The sequence below is a fragment of the Thamnophis sirtalis genome, unplaced genomic scaffold (genome assembly GCF_051295495.1).
Source record: "Thamnophis sirtalis isolate CommonGarterSnake01/CBP01778 unplaced genomic scaffold, rThaSir2_p1.2 scaffold_5, whole genome shotgun sequence".
In the NCBI taxonomy this organism is placed as follows: domain Eukaryota; kingdom Metazoa; phylum Chordata; class Lepidosauria; order Squamata; family Natricidae; genus Thamnophis; species Thamnophis sirtalis.
The window spans coordinates 71,220,476-71,247,669 of NW_028261385.1; the positions used below are offsets into that span (position 1 = coordinate 71,220,476).

The following is a 27,194-nucleotide window of genomic DNA, read 5'->3' on the forward strand; positions in this document are numbered from 1 at the left end:
GAGATAAACTCGAGAGGTCTGAACCACTAATACAAGCTTTAGCCCAAGGTCGATCAACTTTGGCAACTTTTAAGATTTATGGACTTCCAAGTCCCAGAATTCCTCAGCCAGCATGGCTAGCTGAGGAATTCTGGGACTCGAAGTCCACACCTCTGCTATAGCCTATCAATGACACTTAGGAAACAAATTGGAATAGTTCATGTATGATGTCAAGAAAAAGAAACCGGAACACGTTTTATTTCATTTATAACTTTAATCAAAATTAAATGCAGCTTTGTAATTTTCTGAATTAAGACAATTTGAGGAAAAGAAGAGTTGGATTATCATTTCAGGACGCTGAAAGTAAAAATCTAAAAATGTGTAGCAATGGCTTCTACCAGTACCACCAGTTTCTTCCATTACAGACAAGTGTTTTGAAATGTGCAGAATGTATTTTAAGTCAGCAAAGATTTAGGGAGAGAGGAAAAAAAACACTTTCTTTTCTCATTTGGATTTCTACTAATGATTAAGCTAAATTATGAAAAAAAATCAGTAGAAATACATTTATATCTGTATGTTTTAAGCAGAGAAAAAAAATCATTCCCATATAACATTTAGAGAGCAATGCGTACTTTGAAAATGATTCATAAGAAGTGATTCAGTCTTTCCAAAGCTTTCCAGGATTTTGGGATAGTCATCAATGCAATCTATGTTTTTTTCAGGCTTCTACATAATACCCAAAAAGGAGACCACCTCTTTAATGGATTGATGATTATGAGTTAACTTTTAAAATCAATGACATTTTCTTTTCAGGCTGCATAAATAACATCTGTACTATTTTGTCACTTCCTTCCAGTCTGAAGCTCTTTTGAATCATTTTTGAAGCATGCACAGCCCACCACATTGTCATAAGATTCATCATTCTCCCATCATCATTTTGGTAATAAAGCTACCCTGGAAAATGTATCATTGCTCTGAATTTTATTAATCCATTTTTTCAAGATCACTGAGTAGTTTATGAGCTGAGAACAGCAGCAGAACACCTGAATGACCTATTACTTTTAAGCACTTTTGCACTTGAAGTGATAAAAAATGAGAGCTAAAGGTTCATGCAGCATTTTTAAGTACAGTAAAGTGATAGCTCTGTTCATCCCACATGTCATTTTAAAAGCTTCTTTATACTTTTTTTTTAAATGTATTGTGATAAATGTGTAGTGCAACATTATCAAAAAGGAAAGGGATGAATGAGAATACATACTTGTTCCATATACTGTAAATACCTCTATCTTACATTCCCTTTCAGATATAAAACAACATTAAATATGAAACCCACACATACCAGGAGCAACACTTAAAGTTTATGTAGAAACAATTATTTGTTTTTATAAAGAAGACTTCTCTTCTACCTCTATCTCATGATACAGAGCTGATCCTCATATATCTTAACTCCACCTGAATATCCTTTTTTTCTGATTCAAGCTAGATTTATAATGCACCGTGGTTTTAGTCAAAGTAATTTACTCCAACTTTTTCCTCAAGAGCTCTTTCAAAAGCAGTAGTATGTAGATCAGAAACATAGATTAAGGATCCCTTCATCCAACTGCTTCCTTGCTCCAGTCTTTGCACTCCACGAAGGACCAAAAAGCAACTGAGCTCAGAGTACTGTTTCTCGGACGACTCCAATGAGGCTGTGAGGCCGCTCTGGCTCCATCCGCTGCGTCTTCCTGCCTGGCCCCCGGGTTCCGGCTATAGTAAAAGTACTTACATCTCCACAGCTCTCCAAGTGCAAAAGTCCCGGATGTCTCCTGAAAGGCAGTGTGTGCGCTCCTGTTATGGCTCGGTGAGCAGGAGTCATGACCTTTGGAAAGAAAGAACATTACACTGTCAACCGCCGTACCTATTTTTATCTAAGAAATGTTTGGATAAAGAAAATGTTAGTTGCCTTAAAATATAATCTTAAAAACAGATTAGGCATGCTGCAGATCTCATCAGCCAAAGAATGTCGACTTCTGGGGATCAGAAAAAAGGGTTTTTTTTTCGCAATGGCCACTACTCTATGAGATGTCCTCCTGTTAGAGATTAGAATGGCCCCAACTGTATTAGCCTTTTGCAAGGCTTTAAAAATGTGACTTGTACTTGGGCAATGTAAATGTCCTAAGGGCTCTGTTTATTGACTTTACTGTTAGGTGGTTAACTATTTTGGCTGCTGTATGTATTTATTTATTGTTTAGATGTTTTTATCATTCTTTATTGTTTTAGAACTGTAACACACCCAGAATCACTTGGCTGAGGTGGGTGGCTATAGAAATTGAATAAATAAAGTAAATTTAAAAAAACTGACTTCATATAATACCTGGCTATTTCATTAAACACTATCAGGATATGTTTTTAGTAGTTGTTGGGCCATTTTCCTTTTTGATTGGGAATTAAGCCGTTTAGCTAGAAAGACTTCAGTCATAAGTGAAACTACGCAACAGTAAGGATATGACACAAATGAATATTGCTCCAACTGCAGAGGGTTTTGAGGTCTGTGTGCATAGGTATGTGTGCATGCTTTAGTATTAGCAATAATTTTCTTCACTTCTTTATTTATTCCCAATTTTTTTAAAATTTCTTTCTTTTTTAAAATAATGGATATCCAGAGTTGTCAATCTAAGAGGGATGATTTAATTCTGCAAGGACAAACTCCCTATTTTCTGTATTTCTATCTTTATCCATCTTCTACAGATGAGCATACACAGTATTGCAAAAGGCTAACCTGACCCTTCATGTGACCAGCTAAACTTGGGGAGAGCTTCAGCCACAAGTATGACCTCTCCCTTTAACTTACTAAATAAACAAAATCCTATTTCACCCTTAAGAACTGCAACATAACTGGAGTGTAAATATAGGGTAAGATCACATTTATTCCTTAAGTAAGTACTATATGCTTCTACTAATTTGGAGAAAAGGGATAAAAATAAAAAATCAACACAGAAATGATAAGTGATTAAATAAGGACAAAAGGTCCGCCATCTTCTGCCCTTCTTCACTAACCTGGTTCACAGAAATTGAAACATTAACTGCAATTAAAGAACAAACTTGTAACTAGCAGACTAGGATGAAAGATTACCTTGTCTTCTCCCAGGGGGAAAAAGCTAACACCAGACAGCAATGTATGCTGCATTTCATTTTGAGCTGGCCTTTCCTTCCCTAAGCAGAGCTCCAACCTGTTTAGGAGTTTTTATCTTACCTGCTCGAGAAAACTGGCACTGGTGATGGCTTCCTCCATGTGCTCTTCATCTGATTTTAAGACAGATTTGATGTCTTCTACCAGTTCATGTATGTCAGGCGTCATGTTGCAGGAGGACTGCTCCAAGAATTTGGCTACCAGAAGCTTAGTATCTATATATGATTTGTAGTCTATTAAAGACTGAGGCCTTGAGCGTGCAGCAGCCTTTGCTCTCAGACTTTTCCGCAAAATGACAGTAGCCAGCTGTGGTTTTCGGTCTGTTTGAGTGGCAGCTTCACAACTTAGCACTGGACCTGGAGACAAGACAAAACAAAATAAAAATCTCAATGGTTGCGTCCTAGTAGTTTACACACAGAGAGTCAGTCATAAATTCAAAGTGAGGACAGCACGCTACAAACCACAATGCAAACTCTGCCATTTTTACCATTAGAGTCACTTAGACTCTAGTGAGATGGAGGAATGCAAATTTAATAAATACATAAATAAAATAACAAAATGTTATATTTTCATCACAATGTTACATATATGTTAGGAACACAGCTTGCATCATGAAGTTGGAATGCATATGTTGACATTTTGATTGAACTGTTGGATTCTTAGGGTACCTCTATAATTGGCAGATAAATTCTTGCAGATGTTTCATTACCAAACTAGGTAACATCATCAGTACTTGAAGGGAGTGGTGTTTGCTCTTATTTTCATATACTAGTGGCTTACCCTGTCAGTGTTGATCAGTTGCTTCACAAAAAGTGTTTTGATTGGTGCTGAGTCTCTACAGCTTCAGGCAGAGAAGGGCTATTCTACATCCCTCCCTCAGATGTTCTTTAAAATACAGAGTTTCCCAGCATTTCTTTAGGAACCTCCAACATGCAAACTGTGGTTACTCATCCTAAAATGAATCCTTTTTACATGGAGCTTCAAAATTTGTTGTTTGCTGGGGAACTGTGTAGCTAAAAGTCAGTCTACATTTAGTATACATCTGATTTTGAGGATATTTCTTCATAACTAAAGTGTACTTTCTGTGCAATTCATACCCCTTGCTTGCTGGATCTGGATGTCACAAAGCAAAGCCCACATTTTGTAATTAATCCCCGTGCTCCATTTTGGCTGACAGAGTGCTGCATTACATCTACCCAGCCGGTCATTAGGGCAGAGACCCGGTTGTTACATTATTTGAATCCCACCACTGACAACACTGACAATACCTCAAACAAGAAGCTATCAAACAAGCAACAGTAAACCTATCAAAGATCACCAAGAGCACTCTCAACATGGATAGGGCAATTTTGTCTGTCTAACACTGTACCCCCAATAGTGTATACTGCCAGAGGATTCTTTTTTCCTAAGTGTATGATCTTACATTTAGGAACACTGAACTGCATTTTTGATCAATTTTCTAGCAATGCCAAATTGTTTTCTGTGTTGCAGATACCACCAGGAATGTTAACCTATTACACACTTTTATGACATCAGCAAAAAAATAAATCTTTCCTAGCAATCCTTCTGTTGTATCACTTACAAACACACTGAATAGAACAGGACCTAGAACTGAGCCTTTGTGGCACACCACTTGTGATTGGTCTCTGTTCAGACAGTGCCTCATTAACAATCGCACACTAGGATCTATCCCTGAGCCAACTTCTTAACCACTGAACCACCAAGTGGTTGAATCCTAGCCTGTACAATGTTTTTATGAGCTTATTATTTGGAACTCTATCAAATGCTTTGCTAAAATCCAGACAGGCTTTGATCACAGCACCACCTTCATCCCAAATATTTGTGATATAGTTTAAAAAGTCAACACTTTGAGATATACTGATTGTTAATTACTGCAAAATAATTCAATTTAAATACTGACTTATTTAGTATTTAAATAACATTTCAAATTGTATTTCCAACAGGCCGGTTTTATTAATATATTTCTGATATTTTTAAAGTTAATGTTGTAATGCTGGTAAATAGTTTTAGCGATGTTCTATTTGTGTGTGGGGGGGGGACATTGCACTTCTAAACGTAATACATTTGGGGGGGGGAGAGAGATGGATAAGAATTCACATTCATGTTGGTGCAAAGTGATCCACACACAAATGTGGGCTGATGCACTGCAACTACTGCCTTGCCTTCCCTAAAGCTTCTTTATTGTACTTTGCCTTGTTAGCAGAATTACTGTAAGAATATTCAGTGAAAGAGCCATTTAGAATAAGAATGAGGTAGGCATAGAAAACAGCCCTCCAGCACCACTGCTCTGCAAATTCATCATGGCTACAAAACGAAGCTTCAGTTCTGATGGCTGTAGCCAAGCCCTCCCCTCTCCTCCTTGCAGCCTTGGAAGAACTGGTGGGGTTCGGTGGGTGGGAGTTGGTGTATAACTGCCACTCCTGCTCTTCTGGCTGAGGTGGGGATCTCACTGGGCCTTATGGCCCTAATTATAACAAGATCACCCTCATTTTTCATTGAATAATTTACAACTCCAAGGCAACACCATCATTTGAGATGGAACACTCTTAATGCTAATAAATCTCCTTCATTTTGTGGCCTCAGGAAAAAAAAGAGATAAAGGATATTTTCTGGAAAGGGGAGAAGAATCAGGTCACCTCTCAATGGAAAGGACTGAAGAACAGGATCACTTTTTGATCGTTTTCTGAATAGCTGAGAAGTCCCCACAGGTACCAAGATGCCATCTGGAGACAAGGTAGTCTCTCTACTCAAAGAATTAGGAGAACTTTCATCTCCTGCAATGAAGAAAGACAGGAACAAGAAATCCAATTAGCATGAACTCACATGTGCTCTGTCTCTCTTTCTTCATGCCCACACCCATATGTGTGCCCGCATACACATACACAAATATAAAGTTGGCAGAGAAAAAATTCTGGAAACATAATTCTTTTAAATAGGTTTCTATAGTCATTTAAAGTTAAACAATGATTACCAAGCAATACTTACAAAGCTTTCCATTACAATAAAGGTTTCTGTTGATCATGATAATACAATTAGAAAAGGGTACGTGCACTCATTATCAAAAGTATTGTTGGCTTCTGGTCTGACGTCGCAGTGAGAGCTAAAGTCACTCTGTAGGGGTGATGAAGAAAGGAGGGGCACCCCAAAGGTCACAGAGACTGGCAGCTCTCCAACTGGACCCAGGGATTTCCTCCCATCCAACAACGAAAAGGACAGGCAGCCATTATGGTTGCTGTGAAGCTGGGGCAGCTGAAGTAACAAAGAATGTGCTGGAGCGGTGTAGATGAACCGTGATTGGAACTGGGTGAGTTGATTCTTTTTTTTAACCTAGAACCTAACCCCAAAGAAAATAAACTCTGGAAAAGAGACTCTTTGAAATGATTATCAAAGCGGCAAATAATTACAGAGAGAAAAATTATAGACCTGAAAGAAAAGGAACCAAAGGGACAGTGCAAAATCTTTAAAATATAGAAAGACTGGATTTTTAAACTTTATTGGGAATATTTTGGTAAGGCATTTTAAAATGCTGGAATTATTTGTCTGAATATTGACTATTTGCAAAAAACTGAAATAAATATGGCAAGGAAAAAACAAGGACATGGATCTGGGGCAGGCCACATGAGATTTAAAATACTGTATTTTTTGGACTATTAGACGCACTGGATTATAAGACACACCTAAATGTACAGAAGGAAAATGAGAAAAAAAAAGTTTTTGGCCTCTGTGAGTCACGTTTCCGCCCTCCCAGGCCCCCAGAAGCACTCTGCAGTGCTCCGCATGGCCTGTTTTCACCAAAAACACATCCACTTTTGGCCTGCAGAATGCTTCTGGGGGCTGGGGAGACCAAAATTGACTTGACTTTTTTGACTTGGAAGTCAAAAAATGGGCCCATTTTTGGCAAAAACAGGCAGTGCGGAGCACTAGAGTGCTTCTGGGGGCCGGGGAGGACAAAAACTTGATGCACAGAGGGTTCAAGAGGTCAAAAACGCCTGTATTTGGTCTATAAGATGCACCTAAATTTTCACCCACTTTTAGGGTATATGTGTGAAAGGAGTGTCTTATACTCTGAGAAATATGGTAATTAATTTAGAGTTTTTTTTTTAATGGGGAACTGTGCCAAAGCTCTTTTTTTAAACTATCTTGTTTCAAAGTAAAGGGAACAGAAATTCCTAATTTTCAGCTGGGTCATAGATACTTGGATACTGAAAGAGGTTCATTGGTCTCCCAAATTCTGATCCAAATGATATCATCACAATTTGTATTCTGATAGCATACAATTTTCCAAGGGGATCACACAGTAAACCTGGTTGTAAAAAAGGTTTTTCCTAGAGAACTAACAAACCTTGATAAAGGAAGAATAAAGGTGAACAAATCAATAAAGACTGGTAAGAGTTAGAGGTTCAATGACTCAAAACATCATGTTGAGCTCAAAACAATGTTTTCCACTAATCCATCAAATCACTAGATTCAGAATCAGCTATCCATACAGGGGATAGAGCATATCTATCTTGTCTTAGCTTTACAGATCTAAACAAACTGTTGGAAAATTTCCCTTGGCAATTTCTCCCGAGTACCCTCTCAGTTCTTCCCTTCATCCAAATAAGAGCAGTGTACACAATATTCAGTTCAATGATTAAAAAAACATAGCTTGATATTTGTGGATTCAAGGATCCCTCACTGGGAGAATCTAATAAGAATTGTATGTAGTCTGTCGGGTGAGGACTAATCAGGTCCAAAGATTATTTTATTCTGGCATCTTTTTACTAATTTTAACAATAATTCTGTCTCATTCTAAAATATATGTAGCACTTATTATGTATTCTGTACTTTTTAAAATTGTAAACTATAAAAACTTGTCCTAGAAGACAGAATATAAATAAAATTATTGTTCATGGTCTACTCTAGACACATGTATTTTCAAAACTAATTAAATAGCCTGACAACCCCATCAATACAAGGTCAACAAAGGTGATAAGTGTATGTTATCTTTCTTCAGTTTAGTTTTTAATCTAATCCAGGGTGTCTATATTTTCCCTATTCACATTTCTAAAACAGTGGGGACTACAAACAAATAATTAAAATACTTTTAAATTAGCATCAACAATACCATTCCAAAAGCAGTGTGGACAAAAAGAAAATGTGAAATGTATTCCTCAAATAATGACTTTACCATGAAATAGGCTTTAGAATGAATAAGGTTTTAGTTCTGTTCAGTTGCTTCCAAAATCTAACAGTAAGACTCATTTCATTAGCAACGGTGGAGATAAAGTCCTGTTATTCCAAAAGAGTCACTTCAAGGACTTTACAAGGCTGAAGTGCTCCAATGCGATTTTTCCTTCACTTTGCTGGTGTCAAATCTGTGTCTATTAATTCTTCTGTGCAAAGTTTGTCCTGTTTGTCCTATGCAGAATCCAGTGGAGCATTGCCAACTCCATCAATGAGTGAAAGGATGCTGAACTCACCTACGTCAAAGGTGCAGGCAATTTCAGAAGGACAGAACAAATACAATGACGGGTTTTTAACAATTCCAATGAAGTACTGGCAATCTGTCATGTGCACCCTGCCTCTACTTAACTGGCCTCCATTCCCCCTCTTCCCTCTAGCCCCTAGTTTAAATCCTATATCAGTCTAGCTACTCTATGCATCTGATGAAATGAGCTGCAGGTTTTTTGGTTTTTTAATATTATTTGTTAATCAAAAATCAAACTCCTTCTGATCTTTTGCTACCATAGACTAACATGGTTCTCCTCATGCAATGTTTAAGGGAAAGAAAGAGAAAGGCTGTTCCAGAGTGATCAATTTTAAGACAAAATGGTTTTTATATACATTAAATTAGTTTAAGTAAGAAAACAATCATTACTGTATTTCTTGTAATTCATTGTTAACCTTAGTACAATACTTCAAAAAAAACACTTTTTACCTTGTGGTACCTGTGCATCATTTTGTTCAGGTGGGTCAATTACAGCTTCTACAACAGCTGGATTGGATGCATCTTCCTAAATATAAAAATAACAAGAGTAAGCTTCTAAGTAAATTAATGAGAAATAGAAATACATTCGTGACTTTAGACAATTTAAATTTAATTTAATTGTAAAATTTAAATAGAGTTACAAAGAAACACCACTAAATCACAAATGTTCTCCAGGAATAATGATCTCCCTTCTTTACTATATATTCTGGTCATTTGATTTATTTTATGTGTAGTGATAATCTGATTTTACTTCTTGACATCTGAATACTGTTCTATACTTTATACACTACAATTTCTTTTCTAATCTTCTTAGATATTTTAGAACTTTTCTTTTCACTTCATTGTGATTTTGTTTTAATTAGTCTATGACTGAATAAAAATTGATTGACTGATTAAATATATTGAAATTTCCAAATTGTTTTTAAAAAGAAACCGGTGTACAACACACTATAGTAATTCAACTGTAAGATCATTACAGAATATGTAAATGATGCCAGGCTGACTCTGATGCATTTGGTATGTCAGCCTCAAGATGATTCTGGTTGCTGAAGCTACTTCATCTTCCTGACAAAGTGTAGAAACAGAAAGATTGAGAGGAACAGATCTGTTGTTTAACATATTCCAATTCTGAGCTCCAATTGAGCTGCAGTGGTGCAGTGGTTAGAGTGCGGTACTGCAGGCTACTTCTGCTGACTTACCAGCTGATTGCTGTTTGACAGTTTGAATCCCACCAGGCTCAAGGTTAACTCAACTTTTCATTCTTCCAAGGTGGGTAAAATATCCAGATTGTTGGGCGCAATACGCTGACTCTGTAAACCGCTTAGAGAGGTCTGGAAAGCACTTTGAAGCAGTAAATAAGTCTAAGTGCTATTGCTATTCTGACAGTTGAACTACTAAGAGTTCTGAGGGGTTCAAGACAACTGAAGAAATTATTTCCACTTCTGGAAGTACCTTAAAGTCTAATTGCAAAGGCAGCAACTAATTCCATATCTTAAGGACAAATATACAGCTTTATTGAAAAGGAAATAGGAGGGTTATTGCCCTGTCATTCAAAGCATTCCCCTTAATTAGATGTAAAATGTCAGACATAAAAATTTTAACTTGTCCAGGAAATTTGTCTGCATTCTCAGATAAAATAAAAGCACATATACAGTAATTGTACAAGACAATATGATGGACATCTGTTAAACAGCCCACCCTCATAACTTTTCCTAAGAGCCTTAAGACGAGGCTCTGCCAGATGGCTTGTGGACTCAATGGTGGAGCCTAACACTAGAGTTGTTGACTAATTTAAACCTAATCCCATCTCCGTCCCTGGTCCAGCTCCCTCTGTCATCTTGTGTTAATTATTTTATTTCATCTGTTTTGCTATTTTATAGTTGGTAATTTTAAAGTTTTTCTGCTGTAAACAACCCAGAATCATCCAGGAGATGGGTAGCAAATACATTTCTACAGTAGACAGATGATAGATTATCTGTCTGTCTATCTATCTATCTATCTATCTATCTATCTATCTATCTATCTATCTATCTATCTATCATCTATCTATCTATCTATCTATCTATCTATCTATCTATCTATCATCTATCTATCTATCATCTATCTATCTATCTATCTATCTATCTATCTATCTATCTATCTATCATCTATCTATCTATCTATCTATCTATCTATCTATCTATCTATCTATCTATCTATCTATCTACAGAGACTAGCCACAGAGTCCAAGTCATACCAAATGCACATGACTGTTATCTTCAAACAGCCTTGCAAATGTGTCACAAAAAATTGTTGAAGAAACAGCAAATTTCCTTAAAGGTCAAAGGTGAATCCATGGATATTAGTGAGGAGATTCACAGAGGTGGAAAAGAACTCTGTCATTCCTATAGAATAATTCCAAAAGTCACTCATATAAATCAGATTCAGCATGAAACTTCCCAGTTACTTTTCATTACCTTTAGCTTCGTTATATATTAAGAAGCTCATGTGACGGGAGGTGAAAGACTTAAATACAACTATACAATGGCCTTAGTCACTTTTTTATTCCACAGGGTGACTGTGTCTTATGTGAGATTACAAGGCATGCCAACTAGAGAGAAAAAACCAGAGACCTATGAAAAAGTTTAGCAGTCATTAATTTCTGAATTCCCAAGTTCTTATAGACTTGCAGAAGGACCATAAATGAGTAAGATGGAAAGTTAAGTGCATTCTGGTTTGAAAGTTTGTTTTCCTCCCATTCTTTACAGATATTTAAAACTCTAGCATGTTTATGAGGGTATAAAAACAGAAATGATCTGAGATGTAAGAAAACCATAATTACTTGTTAAAATGGAGAATTTTTGAGATATAAAAACATGCACTGAGCAGAAAGTATAGCCTATAATTTTAGAGCTTCCGATAACCATCAAATAAGTTTAGAACAGAACAATCTTTTAGGACTAATTTTGATTCTGAAATCCTGAGTTGGTTACTACATTAATTAGAAAAAACAAATATGCAAAAACAGTATAAGTAGTCCCGGACTTACAATAGTTCATTTAATGATCACTCAGTTACACCATCACTGAAAAAAGCATTTTTTCCACTTATAACCATTACAGCATCCCCATGGTCATGTGATAAAAATTCAGATGCTTGGCAATTGACTCATATTTACGACAGTTGTAGTGTCCCGAAGTCATGTGATCATCCTTTAAGACCTTCTGATAAGCAAAGTCAATGGGAAGCCAGATTCACTTAACAACCATGTTACTAATTTAACAAGTGCAGTGATTCACTTAACAATGTGACAAGATAGGTTGTAAAATGGGATAAAACTCACTTAACAAAAGTTTTGCTTAGCAATTAGAAATTTTGGGCTCAAATGTAGTTGTAAATCAAGGACTACCTGTGTGTATACTTTTTCTTCAGAACTGATGTTTAACATTATATGCTATCAAAAAAAGCAGGAAGTGGAAAAGCAACAAAGTCCCAAGCCTAAATCAAGTATAAAATATTTGTTTGTTTCAACATTTCCACTATATGTGGCATTACTCAGTGGCAGAGAAGTGGCACATTTGACCATCTGAAGTATGTGACAATGTATCACAGACTCCTGTGAAAGCACATTAAGCTGGAAGAATACCCTGGACAATACCTGCTCATGTCTTATCTGGCTCATCACAGCTTCGTAAGGAGGTGGGGGATCAAGAGGGCAGAAAACTTCAACGCCTTTAATTCGGGCTCCATAAATGTGTGGTAATGGAATGACATCAGAACCGAGCATCCTAAGAGAAAAAGGTTGCATCAACTAAAGAACGCCCATAATATTTTAATGAAATATGCTCCAAAAGTCAGGATATTGGAATTCGATCTTTAGTAGAAAAACAACAATATACAGAATAGGGATTTTTTTAAAAAGTGTATTCACAAGGATTTAAACAGGGATTATTTTCTGTGGGGGGAAAAAGATGGGCCTAAAACGTTTTAAGTATGGAATCCAATTAAAGTATTAAATATCTAAATGTCAAATAATTGTCAGGCGCAAAAAACACCAGGTCCTCGTGTGCAAGTACAATTTAATTGATGGACAGGAATCTTCTTAACTAATGGTCAGTCCTTGCTTAGAATTAGATAAGAGTCAATGGCAATCAAGGGAAGGGAAGGGACTTAGTTCATTCATGGCTACATGGTGATTCTAAGTTGATCCCTCTTTTTATCCCTCCCCCTGGCTCTGCCAGTCCTTCTCCTACAATACTCTTTGCAGATCCGTTGTGCTTATACAATCTGCAGAAGAACTGCAGACAGCTAGCCTTGGTGAGAGAGAGGCTGAGTATGGAGATTCCTGGCCCAGAGATCAGGACTGCGAGTACTGTTCCATACCAAGGGTCCTTCTGAATCTACAGTGTCCAGTGATGTAAGTAGAGGCACAGAGAGAAATCAAGATACGCAGGGAGCATTTATGCACAGAATTAGAATGGCCATCTTTTTTCTGTAACAACTATAATTAAAGACAGGCTGACAGTAATGAACAATCAGCTTTTTTTCCCCCAGCAGAGAGATTAGCTATTACCCTTCTGCACATATATCATACATCTTCTGAAGGGGGAAGAAAAGGGAGAAATCCTTTAAAGGATTGGAAGCTCTTTTTCTGCATGCTCAGAATTAGTCAGAAAAGGATTGTGATTATTTATGGCTCTTCCACAAAACTAAGATTCTTGGTTAGCCAGTTCTCACTACTTGATGAGAGAGAAGCAGAGGGGTACAATATCTGTTACACAAATGTTAAATATATGATTGTCCAGAGACAACATAAATAGCAAGGATCTTCCCTTTTTCTTTCCTGCACATTCACTGAATGCATGAGGGAATTCATCTAAATATCCCTTATCTAACTGTTCCATATGTTCGGCTAATTGAAGATAAAGATATTTTAGCCACCTCTGCCATTGTAACAATCATTAGCACATTAGAATAAAAAATCCACCACTGCAGTAATCTATGCTTTATTTCCAGATAGGCATTTTGAAGGTCAACCTCTCAACTGCTTTGCTCAATTCTCCTCTATACTCTTCGATTTGCATCTTTCTGCTACTGACTCCTCTGATATATAGTGGATTAATGCTATTCGTGCTATGTAAGTTACATAGATTTGGGTTTATAAGGCAAATCACATATGCCACAAGGCCTAGGATTGTTATTGGTTTAACCTCTGTGATGTCATAGGGTTTCAACAGACTTTGAACCAGATGACTGCTCAGAGCAGGGTGTCACAGCAGCATCATGTGACATATTGGGACTTTCCCCCCCCCTTTCGCTAAACCGGGTGCGGGTATGGCCAGCGTGTGACACATCCAGCCACAGGTCATGAGTTTGACAGCCCTGGCTCAGAGTAAAAGCAGCACTATTTTGTAGTATGAGATCCATAGCAAATATGTAACTGCAATTGCACTTATGGCAAAATTATGCAGTCTCAACTATAATGAGATACACATTTTGTTTTTCCTCTTTGTTCTTCGCATTGAAGCTCTTAAGCATATCACAGTTCATCTTAAGAATTAATTGGTATTTTCATTACTATTATGACAATGAAATGGCAGGTAGGAGGGAAATGCTCAGCATTTAAAAAAATTAAAATTTTGTAAACAGCTTGCTTACTTCAATGTTTGACAAGAACCAAGTCTCTAATAATGATCTTGAGGAAAATTGAAATAAAAAACAACAGTTAACAGAAGATAAAAGTGACACAGAAAAAATAGCATACACCCCCCCCCCATAACTGTGACATCACTCTTCAGGACCTCAAGCACCCAAGTTATTCCAAATTCTGGGAGAAAAATCAGATTTTAAGGTCAAGGGCTATGGAAATCACAAAGAGAATTATGATAGAGAAGGCATATTTTCTGGGTCCCATCAGATGACATTTATTCATGGGATTTGGAGCAGCTAACCTTGTCAGATCAAAAAGGATGGGCATACCTTGAAAGAGAGATTTCCTCAAGCAGATAATTGGAACCTCAAACTGAAACTGAAAGTATACTGATGAGTGCAGCTCACTACAGTCCTTGCTAAAATATATAAAGTGAGGTCCTTGGCTACAAAAATATTATCCACTCCTGGTTTAACAGAATGTATTATAAACCTATTCAAGAAGCAAGAAAAGAAGCTGAAAATGATGACATTCAAAGGAAAGTCTTCTGACAAGCTCTCTGGCCATGTACAGGAGAAGTGAAATAGATGATCCTGAGGGACCTGAATCTGTAGAAAAGGATGGTGGTGTCACAGGGTTAGTTTGCAGTGAGTGTGCTAGGAAATATTATTTGGGGATCAACCGCCTATATAAATGAGAAGGCAGCAAGAGAGCAAGGGTGGGCAGTTGTTAAACAAAGCAATGTCACTTAACAACTGACACTACTTATGATCTTAAAGGGTAGGCTCCATTTGGTTTGTAAGTTGAAGATTACCTGTAAGAAAGCTTGATTAAATCAGTTGTCAAGTGTCAGAATATCAGGAGCGAGGTACTTTACCTGCGATTGCCTCGTGGTGTGGAAGAATAGAAGGTATCAAAATATGACGGAGGTGGGGCTGGTGGCACAAAATCATCAGCATCAGAAGCATGGCCATCTTCCTCAACTTCCTCTGTATAAACTTGCGGTTCTTCCTAACAAGATAAAATTCTGTAAAACACTCTTGTAGCAGGAACAGAAGAGTAACTGCTTAATATATCTATTTTTTTTTAAAATGAAACTGTGTCCTGCACTCACTTACTCTGAAGGATCTTCTGGTTGTAAATATCTGCAGGTAACGTAGGGCAGCAGCTACCAAACAAACAGTGGTTGTCAAGGCATTCAGAGCACAGAGAGCAAAGAGAACTTTCTGAAGGACAAAACATTGTAAAGAATAACTGCAATTGTGATTCACCAAACATATATTTAAAGGTACACACATTAATTATTTTGCTTTCCAAGCACAAAATTCAGTTAACTTTTAAGCAGATGCCTTTTCTTCACTTAAAAACTATGCTATATTCAAATTTGTCAACTGTGGTAAAAAAGTCACAGTTTATCATACTAGTAACCTTGTAGCTTGCTTATAGTCCCTAGGATTCTATTCATGTAACTCACATTTGCATAACCAGCATATTTTCTCTCTTCTTCTCTCTCCAGTTTAAATCTAAATTTAAGTCTAGCCACTATTTATCTGATGAAGTAAGCTGCAGCTCCTGAAAGTGCATGTCTTTTAATACTTGCTAGTGCTACCAGACTCCTGATTTTCTGCCACCGTAGGCAGAAAATGGGTCCTTCCTATAATATTCTTCCCCGATACCTTTTCTCTATGCAGGTTTTATTTTTTTAAAAAAAAACAATTTACCAATAACTTAATCCACAAAGAGATTCAGATATATAAATTTATTATTAAATATAAGTTTTACTGTCTGCTAGAGATTATGAACACTTCTATACATTTGCAAGCATGTTTTAGTATCTCTGGTGGATCTTCAGATAAGTTGTTTTGTAATTCTTATCAAATAACTTTTGTCTGCTTCTGAGAGAAACAAGGCAACAAGTTAACCCTTTTTTAGAGCCATGCTACAAGTTATATTTTTCACACAATTTTGCCTGGAATGCAAGACTTTTCTTTTCATACAGGTAGCCAGCCCTGGAGCCCATCTAGATGGTGATTTAGCACTGAGGTAAAGAAATTGTAAACTCTGCAGTGTGGATATAGAATTGGAACTCTCCACCATCTATTTGTGTGGAATTAAGTTTAAGCTTAGGTCAAGGCCCATGGCAATAAGGAAGCCTATTTCTCTATACAAATGTACTGATTATGGGGAATAACGGGAAGAACTAGAAATCTTAATACGGATCTGGAAGGTGAAACTTACAAGGAATGGCTAGAGATATTGGGCATGATCATCTTGGAGAACTGTGGGGAGATGTGACAGCTGCTCTCAAGTAGTCCAGTGGTTGGCATGTAGAAGATGGGGCAGAGCTATTTGGAAATGTTGTGGAAATCAGCATAAGAAATATCAGGTTTAAATTACAAGAAAATGAAATTTGGTTGAACATCAGGAAAAAAAATCCTAAAGGTAAGAACCATTCAACAATGGAACAGACTCCCTTGGGAAGTGGTAAAACTCCTGAGAAAGGTATTGAAAGAAAGGCTGAAGAGCCGAATGCCCAGGCATGTTACCATATCATCCACACCAAAGTTGTGATACAGATCTGCATATGTAATGGCTATTTGAGGAAAATAAATATTGCACTCAAGTGAGAACACAAACATCATTGTAACATGAATATCAATCCCGAGAGACAAAATTATGCATTCCAGTTTTACTGCACAGTCATATTTCCAGATGCAAGATATGATTGAGTTTACATACAGTTGCATTTTGTAAAGTGTGAAAGGATGGGGGAGCAGATATTAATTCCAGAGCAAAAAAAGTAGAATGCTTTTTAAAAGAATATGATTTCTACAAAGAATACTCTCATTTTAGTCACATCTAACTTTTCCTTCTTCATGCAGAATGTGCACTCTGATAAAGTCAACAAGCCCTACATATAGTCCCTGACATGACCAAACATGGTCAAATACGGTTACATGTTGTCTTTTTTCCTTAGCATTTCCTCCTATAGGTCCTAAATAAAAAGGCATCAAAAAGTCTGGAAGTTCTGCATTGGAAAGAAATCAATATTATTCTTAATCATGTTTCTATTTATAGCAGTTTATTTACAACCACTACAGTCAGTATTAGTAACCTTACTTTGAGTAGAAGGTGAACTGAACTGCATGACTGGATTGCATACAATTCCAATGCATTTTCTTTCTTGGTGCATTTTGCTTGCTTAAATTCTTCACAGCAGAAACAAATTTTACTTCCAGCAACCTTTAATATTGAGAAGAGTAAGCATTTGAATTAGTAATTTAAAAGCAATGTTTTATATAGAGCAACATCAAAATGTTATCAAAATTAAACCAAAAAATTAATAATCCATAATGTAAAATACAAAATACAGTAAGACATCTGCAACTTTGTTAAGGAATTGCTATGTAGAACAATAAAATATATCATTGCTTTGTCTATTATCTATTCATTAATGTAAATTAAAGAACTTTTATAGCTTTCTATTTAAAGCCTTAAAGCCTCAAAAATCTATATAAGAACGTAGTGTTTGATTTGAACAGAAGAAAATCACAGATTCATACGTTTGATATTAGGATTACAGATATTATTTCATTATGCCTCACTCTGGTCTAATGAATAATATTAATAATAAGTTATTTAAGTATGGACCATTACAATTATTATTTGTTATACTCTGAATATATACATTAAACGTAAATATTTCCTCACCAGATCACATCTAGGGACACTGGACACAAATTGAGCACCTTGGCATCCAAGAATAAAGCCAGCCAGGTTCAAGAGAACACAAATAACAGAAAGCAAAACAAACAAGTTAACCTAGAACAAATAAAAATTGCACAGTGAATTACAAAATTCAAACAAGTTGGTTTCTTTAATATTCCATATATATCCTATCATGAGGAAAATTCAGACACATATAGTCAATTTACTTGGATTTGCAAATGCACAGGTTTACTTCCCAGGATTAGCTGGCTACAGGCTATACTGGGCTCAACTGTACATATAAAATGAACATAAATTCTATTTTCAATACATTTATAACAATTTAGGAAGGACTCTAATCTCAAATGATATAGAAACATTTGAATATTAAGTGAAATAAAGATTAAACTCTGATACTGTTGCATTATTCAATGCATTCAGTATTTGAATTTAAAATACATTAATATCTAAGCAATATTTATAATGGAATACGCAATTGCAAACAATAAGATAGAAACCATTCTTTCACACCCTATTAAGGACAATAATATTTAAAGAATTTAAATTACCATTTATTTATTTTTCTATATCCAGAAATAAAATATAGGTAAGATACCAACAGTTTGTTTTGCTAAGAGAGACAGTGCGAAAAACACAGAGTGAAACTGAATAACTAACATAATGCCCAGGTTTATTTAACTGGAACTATTAAAATTTGTGATTCTTAAAATGTAAGCAAAGAATTTTTGATAAGAGTGTTGGTGTTCTCTATTGCTTTTTCCCCAGAATGTTCTCCCACTTCCAGATCAGGTGTGTAGCCCTGGTATTCCTTGGTAATCTCAATTCCAAATATTCACCATGCCCAATACAAAATATTGTTCAGACTAGTCCAGCAATCTGCTGAGATAGTTGGGAATTAAATTTAAGATCTATCGATCTTTTTTCTTGCCATGGAAATCAATCATAGTTGTTCTAAATTATTTTTGAACTTATTTGAACTTTGAAATGATACAGATCACTTCCTTTTAATGCAGAGAATGTGAAAATAAATGTTTAAGAACTGCAAACAAAGAAAACTCAGATTACAAATGAGAAGCAGTGGATGCAAAGGATGTACGTTCTGTATTTTTATTACTTCCAAGACACCTTTGAAACCATGAATATTTTCTCAACTTTTAAAAAATGGTAGAGAGAATTTATAATTGTATATTTTGAATATTCAAATCCTTTATTACTTTATTGCTTATATTTATTCAATATAAAATATGTATTTTTAAAAAACCTTTATACATATTATGGTTAAAAATATGTTTAAAGCAAAGTATATATTTACATAATATATACCATACATAAGAAAGTACTGCATTATAGTAAAAGAATAATTTAAGGAAATATACTAGTAATCAATATTATAGTAATATAATATTTCTTGAAGGGATGAAATTCTAAGAAACCTTTTAAACTATGTTTATGGTTATGGAAATTATAAAACTGAAAATTACAGCAGTAGAACCTGACAGATTTCCAATGGAGAAAGCTTTTTTTATATTTAGCACATCAATAGCAAAATTACTTATTTATTCATAATTGCTTACTGTCTACCTCATTAAGACAAATTGATATCTCAGAGAGTATTTGAATAATTTATTATTTAGTTGTTTTTAAAATTATAGGATACTCTTCAAATTCAGATATTCCTACTGAGATATATTCACTTTATGGCACTCCACCAACTAGATTTTACTGCTTTACAATCTGATACTACTTCTGATAAATATTTCAAGTATCAGCTAGATTTTGTATGCCAAAAAGTAGGGCAACAAACACAATTTTTTTATTCCAAGTGCCTTTCAGAGAGGACTAGATATATTTTTAAAACATCATAGAATCGTCATCAGCCTAACTCTATGCCTGAAGCCCTAAATTCCATTTTAACATTACAGCTAAGTATGGATCCCATGGCTTGAATACAAGAGATTATTCTCTTCCCATTATATCTAGTTTATGCTTTATTTACTACTTTATCTTACAAAGAAAAGGGAAAATTCTTGAACTCTTTTCCCCGACCCTGGGGAAAATAGTTTGTCATTGTTTGTCATTCTGTGCAACAAAGTCAAATATTAAAGTGTGATATTCTAGAGGATATTGTAAAAATATGCTATTCTGATAAATTGAATATAAATAAATAAATAAAGGTAAAGGTTCTCCTCGCACATATGTTAGTCATTCCCGACTCTAGGGGGCGGTGCTCAGCTCCATTTCAAAGCCGAAGAGCCAGCGCTGTACGAAGACGTCTCTGTGGTCATGTGGACGGCATGACTAAATGGCGAAGGCGCACAGAATGTTGTTACCTTTCCATCAAAGTGGTTCCTATTTTTTTACTTGCATTTTTACATGCTTTTAAACTGCTAGATTGGCAGAAAATAAATAACTAAATCAATAAATCATTTTGCTACAAAACCTCTAACACCGCCTATTTGCTAAAATGAGTAGTACTATACAAGTATAACTGTGTATACATCCAAAAGAAAAATACTTTCTGGAATAAAGACAGAAATTATCTGATGCCATAACACCTCTCCTGGAGTGCTGTTGGAGAAAAACTAGTACTAGTCTGATTAGAATAGGTGAAAGCCTATGTGAGGGATTGCCTTCTGGTGGTACAGGCAGCAAAACATTGCATCCACTGATAGTAATTCAGCAGCTCAGTTTAAGGTAGTCCAATTATATTTTCATTTTGGGCCAGCCAAGTGAGGCTAATTAAGGTTCTGCTCCAGTGCATGAAAGCTGGATAGGGAGGAACTGTCTCCAACTGAATCCCCGCAACACCAAGCGACAGGCAATTTGAATATCTGGGGATATTCCATCTCTGACTTTGATTGAGGTAAAACTTCCCCCTTCTAAACTGGTATGTAATCTGGGGGGTGAGATTGGGTTTTCTTGGATTTGCAGTTCCTGCTTGAAGAAGTATCACCTTGGGCTAGGAAGGCAACTTACACCTTTTCCTAATTTGGGAGGCCCTTCAAACAGTAATTCATGCCCTAGTAACCTTGTGGCTTAATTTCTGAAATGCTCTCTAGATGTGGCTGTCCTTGATAACTACCCCTTTAAATAATCCAAGCATATAGCGGTACTTGCTCTGTTTTGTGAATACCACTTGCTGTCAGTTTGCTTCAGAGTGCAATTCAAGATGTTGGTTGATATCTATAATGCCCTACAAGATATAGGGCCTGGTTACTTGAGGGACTGCCTGTCTCCCGTAGCATCTGCTTGGCTAATTTGGTCCTGAGAGTTGGCACACTCCAAGCTCTTTTGATTAGACAATGTCAACTTTCAGGATCCTGACAGCATGCCTTTTCTGTAGCAATGCTTACCATCTGGAACAAATTTTGAAATCTGGACTTACTCTGTTGTTTAGAAAAGCTAGCTCTTCACCCAAGCTTTCAGCAAGGGAGGGTGAGACCCCTCACATCTTTGTGCTTACCATTTTTAATCTTTATTTTTAATCTTCAATTAATTTTATTATAATTTATTTGATTGTGAGACATTGAAAGATGGGCAATATACAAATTTAATGAATCAACAATCAGTACCTTATAGAATGCAAATAACATTGCATTGAGAAACTCTTCATAATTATGTGGATGCAATATTAGAAGAAATGGAAATTGTGTATGTAAGAAATATCAAGGACTTACTAATGAGGTTGTTAACTGTTCCACTGTAGCAAAAAAAGTTTAGAAAGCAGCTGCTGACTTCAAGGTTTAAATACAAAATATACTAATTTAGAAATTTAAATTTATTGAAACTTTCCCAGAATCACTTCTTCAAATCTGGGGTAAACTACACATGTGTTGAAATATAATTATCAGTTACACAGAACTATAAAGTGTAGTTGAAATGAGTTCATTAAAAATGGGAACATGTTGCCATAAGTGACATCCCTTTACAAGAGAAAAGTAAGATTCATTTTTATTAGTCATGCTATTCCCTTAAAATGTGACATTCTTTGCTTATAACAGTTGAATCAGAATCATATTAACCAACACATACCAAAAGTATCATGGGTCTCTTCCATATTGTTAATCCTATAATCCCTGATAAAATGACCTGCAACAATAAAACAAACGGTTATGAAGGACTGAGAGAATATTACTCATGAACTTTACATGCTAAAGATCAGCAAAATCCCATTCTTCCAGCAGGTGCTTTTCATAATGTAGACTTAAAAGGAAACACAGGCTTACAAATTTTAATATATTGGAAAAAGATCTATTCAACTGTGGTATCCAAGTTTTGAAGTAGTACAAGAGGTCTTAATTGGATAGTAAAATAACCTTTGGAATGTTATTAGGGCTTTTGAAAGTAACTCTTTTCCTCATATAAAGTGCTTAAAAACCACTGAAATGAGACTAGTAAGAAGCAGCTAAATCCACATTTTAAAAAGATAACTGTACTAAGATGATACCATATAAAATGCAAAGTTAAACCTATTATGACATTTATACTTTTCACTTTAGAATCTTACTAACAAGGAAAAAAGGAAGTTGAAATGAGGATTAAGAAAAAAAAAGCCCTTAGCTTGAAGTTAGCTTTAATAGGAAATTAATAATCATATCTATCTGCCTGGATGTCCTATGTTTATCTGGGAGAAACACACAGCCAAGGGACCTTTCAATCTTGGCATGAAGATTTATTGCAGATCCCTTTTTTATTTTCCAAGGGGAAGGGATGAGCATCATAACATTGAGTCCAAGTTGATAGTAGTGCCCTGGTAGGTCTGTTGTAACTTTGATTGCTAAGGAATGGTTGTAAGTCAAGGACTTCCGGTAAAGGGTTTTTTGGTACAAATCAAAGGCCTTCAGGCAATTTTGAACCTATGGGCTACATATCCTGAGAAATGCTGGAGTAACTGCAATGAATCTATGATCCGTTTCCCAAGAACAGATGCTGATTGAAAATCTTTTGCCACCTGGAGTGAGGTGGAGAGAAATACCAGGCTGGCCTAGAAGATAAATTAGAAAGAATGGCATCAGCTAATTTGGGTTGCTTCCTTTATATTTTCACTTGGCCAATACTGATATTTCTCTCTCTCCCAGTATTAGCAATAAGAAATCCTTTTTCACTACTGCCCTATTGCCTGCTGACATCTCACAGCCTCTACCTACAGGGGTCACATCAATAGCTTCTATCCAGAGGCAGGAATGAAAGACCAAGAAAAAAATGTTGTGGTTCAGCTGACCAGTTTTTTTAATGCAACTCTTAAAGTGGCAGCATCTTTTTTCAGATTCACCAGGAAACCTGGAAGAAAACCACACTGTGCTTCTATAAAAACTCTTCTGAATCATTTTCAAACCATGCTAAGTCAACTATCTGACCCTACATCCCTCTACCTGTTGTGAAGCTTGTTTCACCATAAATACAGAAACAGATTCCTATATTTACTGCAACTCCATAAAAATAAACATATATAACGTTGTTGCTTGTTAATGTCTACTAAACTGGAATTTGAAATGATGCTTTGCAATATTCCTCATTATGTATTTAGAAAGAAGAGTTCTAGCCTATGATCATCATATCAATACTGCCTAATCATTGTGTACTTTCAAGACATTTTTATTGCTCACAAATATTAATTTACTGAGTCCAAATTCTTTTGAGATACACTCATCTTTAAATTAAAATTAGAATTTGATTTCTCCAATGTCTGTGACTGCCTGCAAGGCATCTTTGGTTGGAAGTATTTTCACAAAAAAATGTATCACCAATTATATCACAGAATAGGGACATCTTCCAACTACCTAGGAATCTCATAAAGCTACAAATATTAATATTATACTAATGTACCAATCTAAATTTTGAAAATTTGGGAGATATGCTTACTTCTGCACATATTTTCTAAATGTCATTTAATGGGTTTTGCTTCCTTTCTCACTTGTTGGGACGGTATCTGCAATTCAGAAAGTCTGTAATCTTTTGAGAGAGATTTAGATGCAGCATTGAGGCAAAAGATTCATCCATGAATGAAAGCAAAATCCATAGCAAGTGAGACTTGCTTTTATGAATGCATTCAGCTGACTTTGCAAATACATATAAACAGGAAGTCTTTTATTAAGTAAGACAATACCTCTCCACATTATAGGAGAGGCTTAAATAATGAAAATAGTTACAACACATCTATATTAAGCAATTATGCTTAACAGCAATTTCACAAGGCATGACAAATAATAAATCAGTTATCTGGAATCTTGTTCACTACTATAGTTGGCTCTATTCTTTCACATCAACCAGGCTTTTCAATAGTACAGGGACAACACCGGAACACAGCCTAAGAGCATTAAATGTTTTTATTTGCATTATTAATACAAAATATTAAGAAGTAAAGAAAGGAAATGCTCTGATACAATTCCTTTATTTTTTCATTTAAAAGTTATTTCATTAACATACTAAGCAAACTATTGGGAGCTTCCTAAATATAGTCCCATCAAATAAATGCCACAAGTTAGAATCAATCTTAATTGGGGCTACAAAATTTGGGCGATCAAAAAACGAAACGACAACCGAGCTCGATGCCAGCAACGGGATTCCGAAAACCTCTGTCGCCCTAATTTTTTGTAGCCCATATATGGGATTCCTAACCTCAACGGCTAACAACGCCGTTTCCAGCTTCCCATTCCCCCAATCCAATTTTTAGCCAATCCGTTTAAATCACGACTCCTGTTTCCGACTCTCCCGAGGAAAACAAGAACGCCCATTCTGTAGCGTCCAACCTTGAAGGGTTGTTGTGAGCATCAATACACATGGGACGCTGCCAAGCCTAACGTCTGCTTCGAAGAGGAGGAGGAGGAGGAGGAGGAACGGGAACGAAGAAGATCCAAGCAGGTGGTCCGAGACAGCCGCGAGGCAAGAAAAGGGCCCGGCCGGGGGTCACTTACCGAGGAGCCGGCCCAGAAGGGACAGGAGTTCTTCACCTGCGGGGAGTTGCTGAGGGAGAGCGCCCCAAAACTTAGGGCCACCATGCTGCACCCCAAAATCAACTGGAGCAGCCCCAGGGACAGCAGCGGTCTGGCCGGCAGCGGGCTCTGGCAGGCAGCGGACGAGGCCCCGTTCAGACGTGAAGCCACGGGGGATAGGGAGGGTGGCTGGGGCTGCCGGAAGCCGGAGCCGGAGCAGCGGAGCCGACGAGGGGGCGGCAGGGGCGGCGGGTTTGAGGCGGCAGCGGTAGCCGCCACAGCAGCCACAGCTGAGCAAGGTCTGGCCGCCTCAGAGACTACCGTGAGGCGCGTCATGGGACAGCAGGAGCCCGGCGGCAGCACCACCCGTAGAGACATGGGGCGGGGAGGAAGAGAGTCGGCGAACTCCGAGCGGTTCCCCGGGGGGCCTCCACCTCTGGCTGAGGCGGCTGGCCAAGCCCAGGTCCCGTCTACCGGAGCCGCCGGCTGTTCACTCCCTGCTGCGCGCGGAAGGCAGGCGACCGTGGGCGCCCGCTTTTCGCCTCGCGCTCCCTAGGCCTCTGCTGGCAGTTCTAGGTGCCCCCCCACACACCTCCCGCCGCCTTGCGCGGATCCTCCGACCTCCCGCTGCTGGACCCTCGCGCTGTCTTGCCCGGGCGGGAGGAGGAAACCAGCTCCCCGACCCTCCCTTTCCGCCCAGAAGCTCCTAAGCCTTGCAGCCTATTCCCTGGGGGAGACGGCTCCCACCACCATGGTCTGCAGCCATTCGAAATCTGCTCCCCTGGCAAACTACTCAGAAGCCCCCTCCCGCAACGACTCCCAAACTTTTGAACTCCTCCTGGTTAACTCCCTGCCGCGCAAGGCTCCCGCCGGACTCGTCCCACCCACTGAAACGCGCAACCCACAAACTTCTCCCGGGCTCCACCGAAAAGTGAAACCTCTGGATCGTTCACTTCCGCCCTTGATAAGGACTCCCCTTTTGGGTTGCAGCGGAGGCCTCAGATGCCTGACCAGCTTCAGGCCGGCGGTTGTCAGAACGATCCTGCCTGCTGGATAATCCGGCGGAGCGCTTTGCGAAAGTCGGATTGGAAAGCCAGGCAGCCCTAATTCTCCTTACTACTTAATTGAGCCCCAACTCTTCGTCCACCCTCCCATTTATAGATTTTGTATCAAATACTTTACTGTCAAAATTAATCTTTATTAAACCAGACTCGCTTTCACCTAATGCCAACTTCTCTTGGCAAATGCAATTTTTGTAAACTGCGTTTACATTTAAAAAAATTATCAAAATAATTCATCCTAACTGCGGTTCGAATGAACCTGTTTGCAATAAGTGCATGGCCACCTCTCCTGTTTTAATTTAAGTTGTATAGGTTTTAAGACTGACTTGCTTTTTCAGCCTGTCACTTGGTATACCTTCTAGTGCACCTCTTATGATATCTGAGACTAAAATTCCTCTATGATTCTAAAACTATCTCTTTCAAGTGGTGATCATTTTTGTATATTTTCTAAAAACAGAGACTAATTTGTTCATTCAGATCCCACTACTCAGGCTCTCAAAAATATGTGGGTCCCATCATTGCCAAATACAACCCAAGCCCCCCCTCCTCTTATTTATCAAGCTTTCTGTTTTCTATCACTTATGGCAGGTTTAAAATATTTAAAACATTTCAATGACTTGCTACTTCATAACCCATTCAGAAGTCTTCTGAGTTCAACCTGTGGTACATTTCCCACTACTTGTTTTAAGTGCTCTTCTTAACCATTAGGCTTTTGTATTGTTAAGTATCCCAAGAGAAGAGCAAGAAAAGTAATACCTCTGCAGTTTTTAGCATTTGGTTTTAACTTGACTGTAAAAAAGTGAAATAGCCACAGGCATTTACACACCAAAATATAGTAGGGATTTATTTAAAATCAGTAACTTCCAAGTTAGAAAATCTAGAAAGAGTATGGAAAAAACTAAATTTATATTGGCTAGGTAGTATTTGCAGCCACTATATTGAACATTTTACAAAGAGTTAATTTTCTTTTTCAAATGGTTCTAATACATATTGTAAAGATATAAAGTGATTGCAGTGGTGGGTTCCAGATCCCGTTGCTACCAGTATGGTGCAACAGGACCCAGTGTCTCCCACAAGCATGCGCACGCTGCACGCATGCATCCTTACCTCTTGCGACACATCCGCGACGCTCCAGCTACTCAGTAGAAGGGCCGAAGAGCTCAAATACATGTAAGGAGGACAGGCGGGCGGGCCGGCCCTTCGG

General features: G+C 37.3%; 1 protein-coding gene across 2 annotated transcripts; it reads right to left on the bottom strand.

Moving 5' to 3' along the window:
- Positions 1-233: 233 nt before the first annotated feature.
- Positions 234-25,778, bottom strand: ENTREP1 (endosomal transmembrane epsin interactor 1). 2 transcript variants are annotated; one of them, XM_014052269.2, is made up of 11 exons: positions 24,912-25,776; positions 22,030-22,086; positions 17,980-18,090; positions 17,389-17,511; positions 15,387-15,494; positions 15,146-15,279; positions 12,277-12,406; positions 9,090-9,165; positions 5,806-5,943; positions 3,212-3,504; positions 234-1,837 (listed from the first exon to the last, which is right to left on the bottom strand). In XM_014052269.2, the coding sequence occupies exons 1-11, from the start codon at positions 25,305-25,307 to the stop codon at positions 1,634-1,636; spliced, it is 1,770 nt and encodes a 589-aa protein (XP_013907744.2). In that variant the 5' UTR covers positions 25,308-25,776; the 3' UTR covers positions 234-1,633. The 2 variants fall into 2 exon arrangements, with proteins under 2 accessions (XP_013907744.2, XP_087572129.1); XM_087716003.1 differs by lacking the exon at positions 5,806-5,943 and having other exon boundaries at positions 24,912-25,778.
- Between the last annotated feature and the right edge of the window lie 1,416 nt (positions 25,779-27,194).

What these genes read in the sequence shown, in the direction of transcription:
- ENTREP1 (XM_014052269.2), bottom strand. Translation starts at nt 25,307, where the DNA reads ATGTCTCTACGGGTGGTGCTGCCGCCGGGCTCCTGCTGTCCCATGACG. An exon ending in TGATGCACAGGTACCACAAG is followed by an intron (nt 5,944 to 9,089) that starts GTAAAAAGTGTT and finishes TCTTCATTGCAG; the next exon opens with GAGATGAAAGTTCTCCTAAT. An exon ending in TCAGTCCTTTCCATTGAGAG is followed by an intron (nt 3,505 to 5,805) that starts GTGACCTGATTC and finishes TCTTGTCTCCAG; the next exon opens with GTCCAGTGCTAAGTTGTGAA.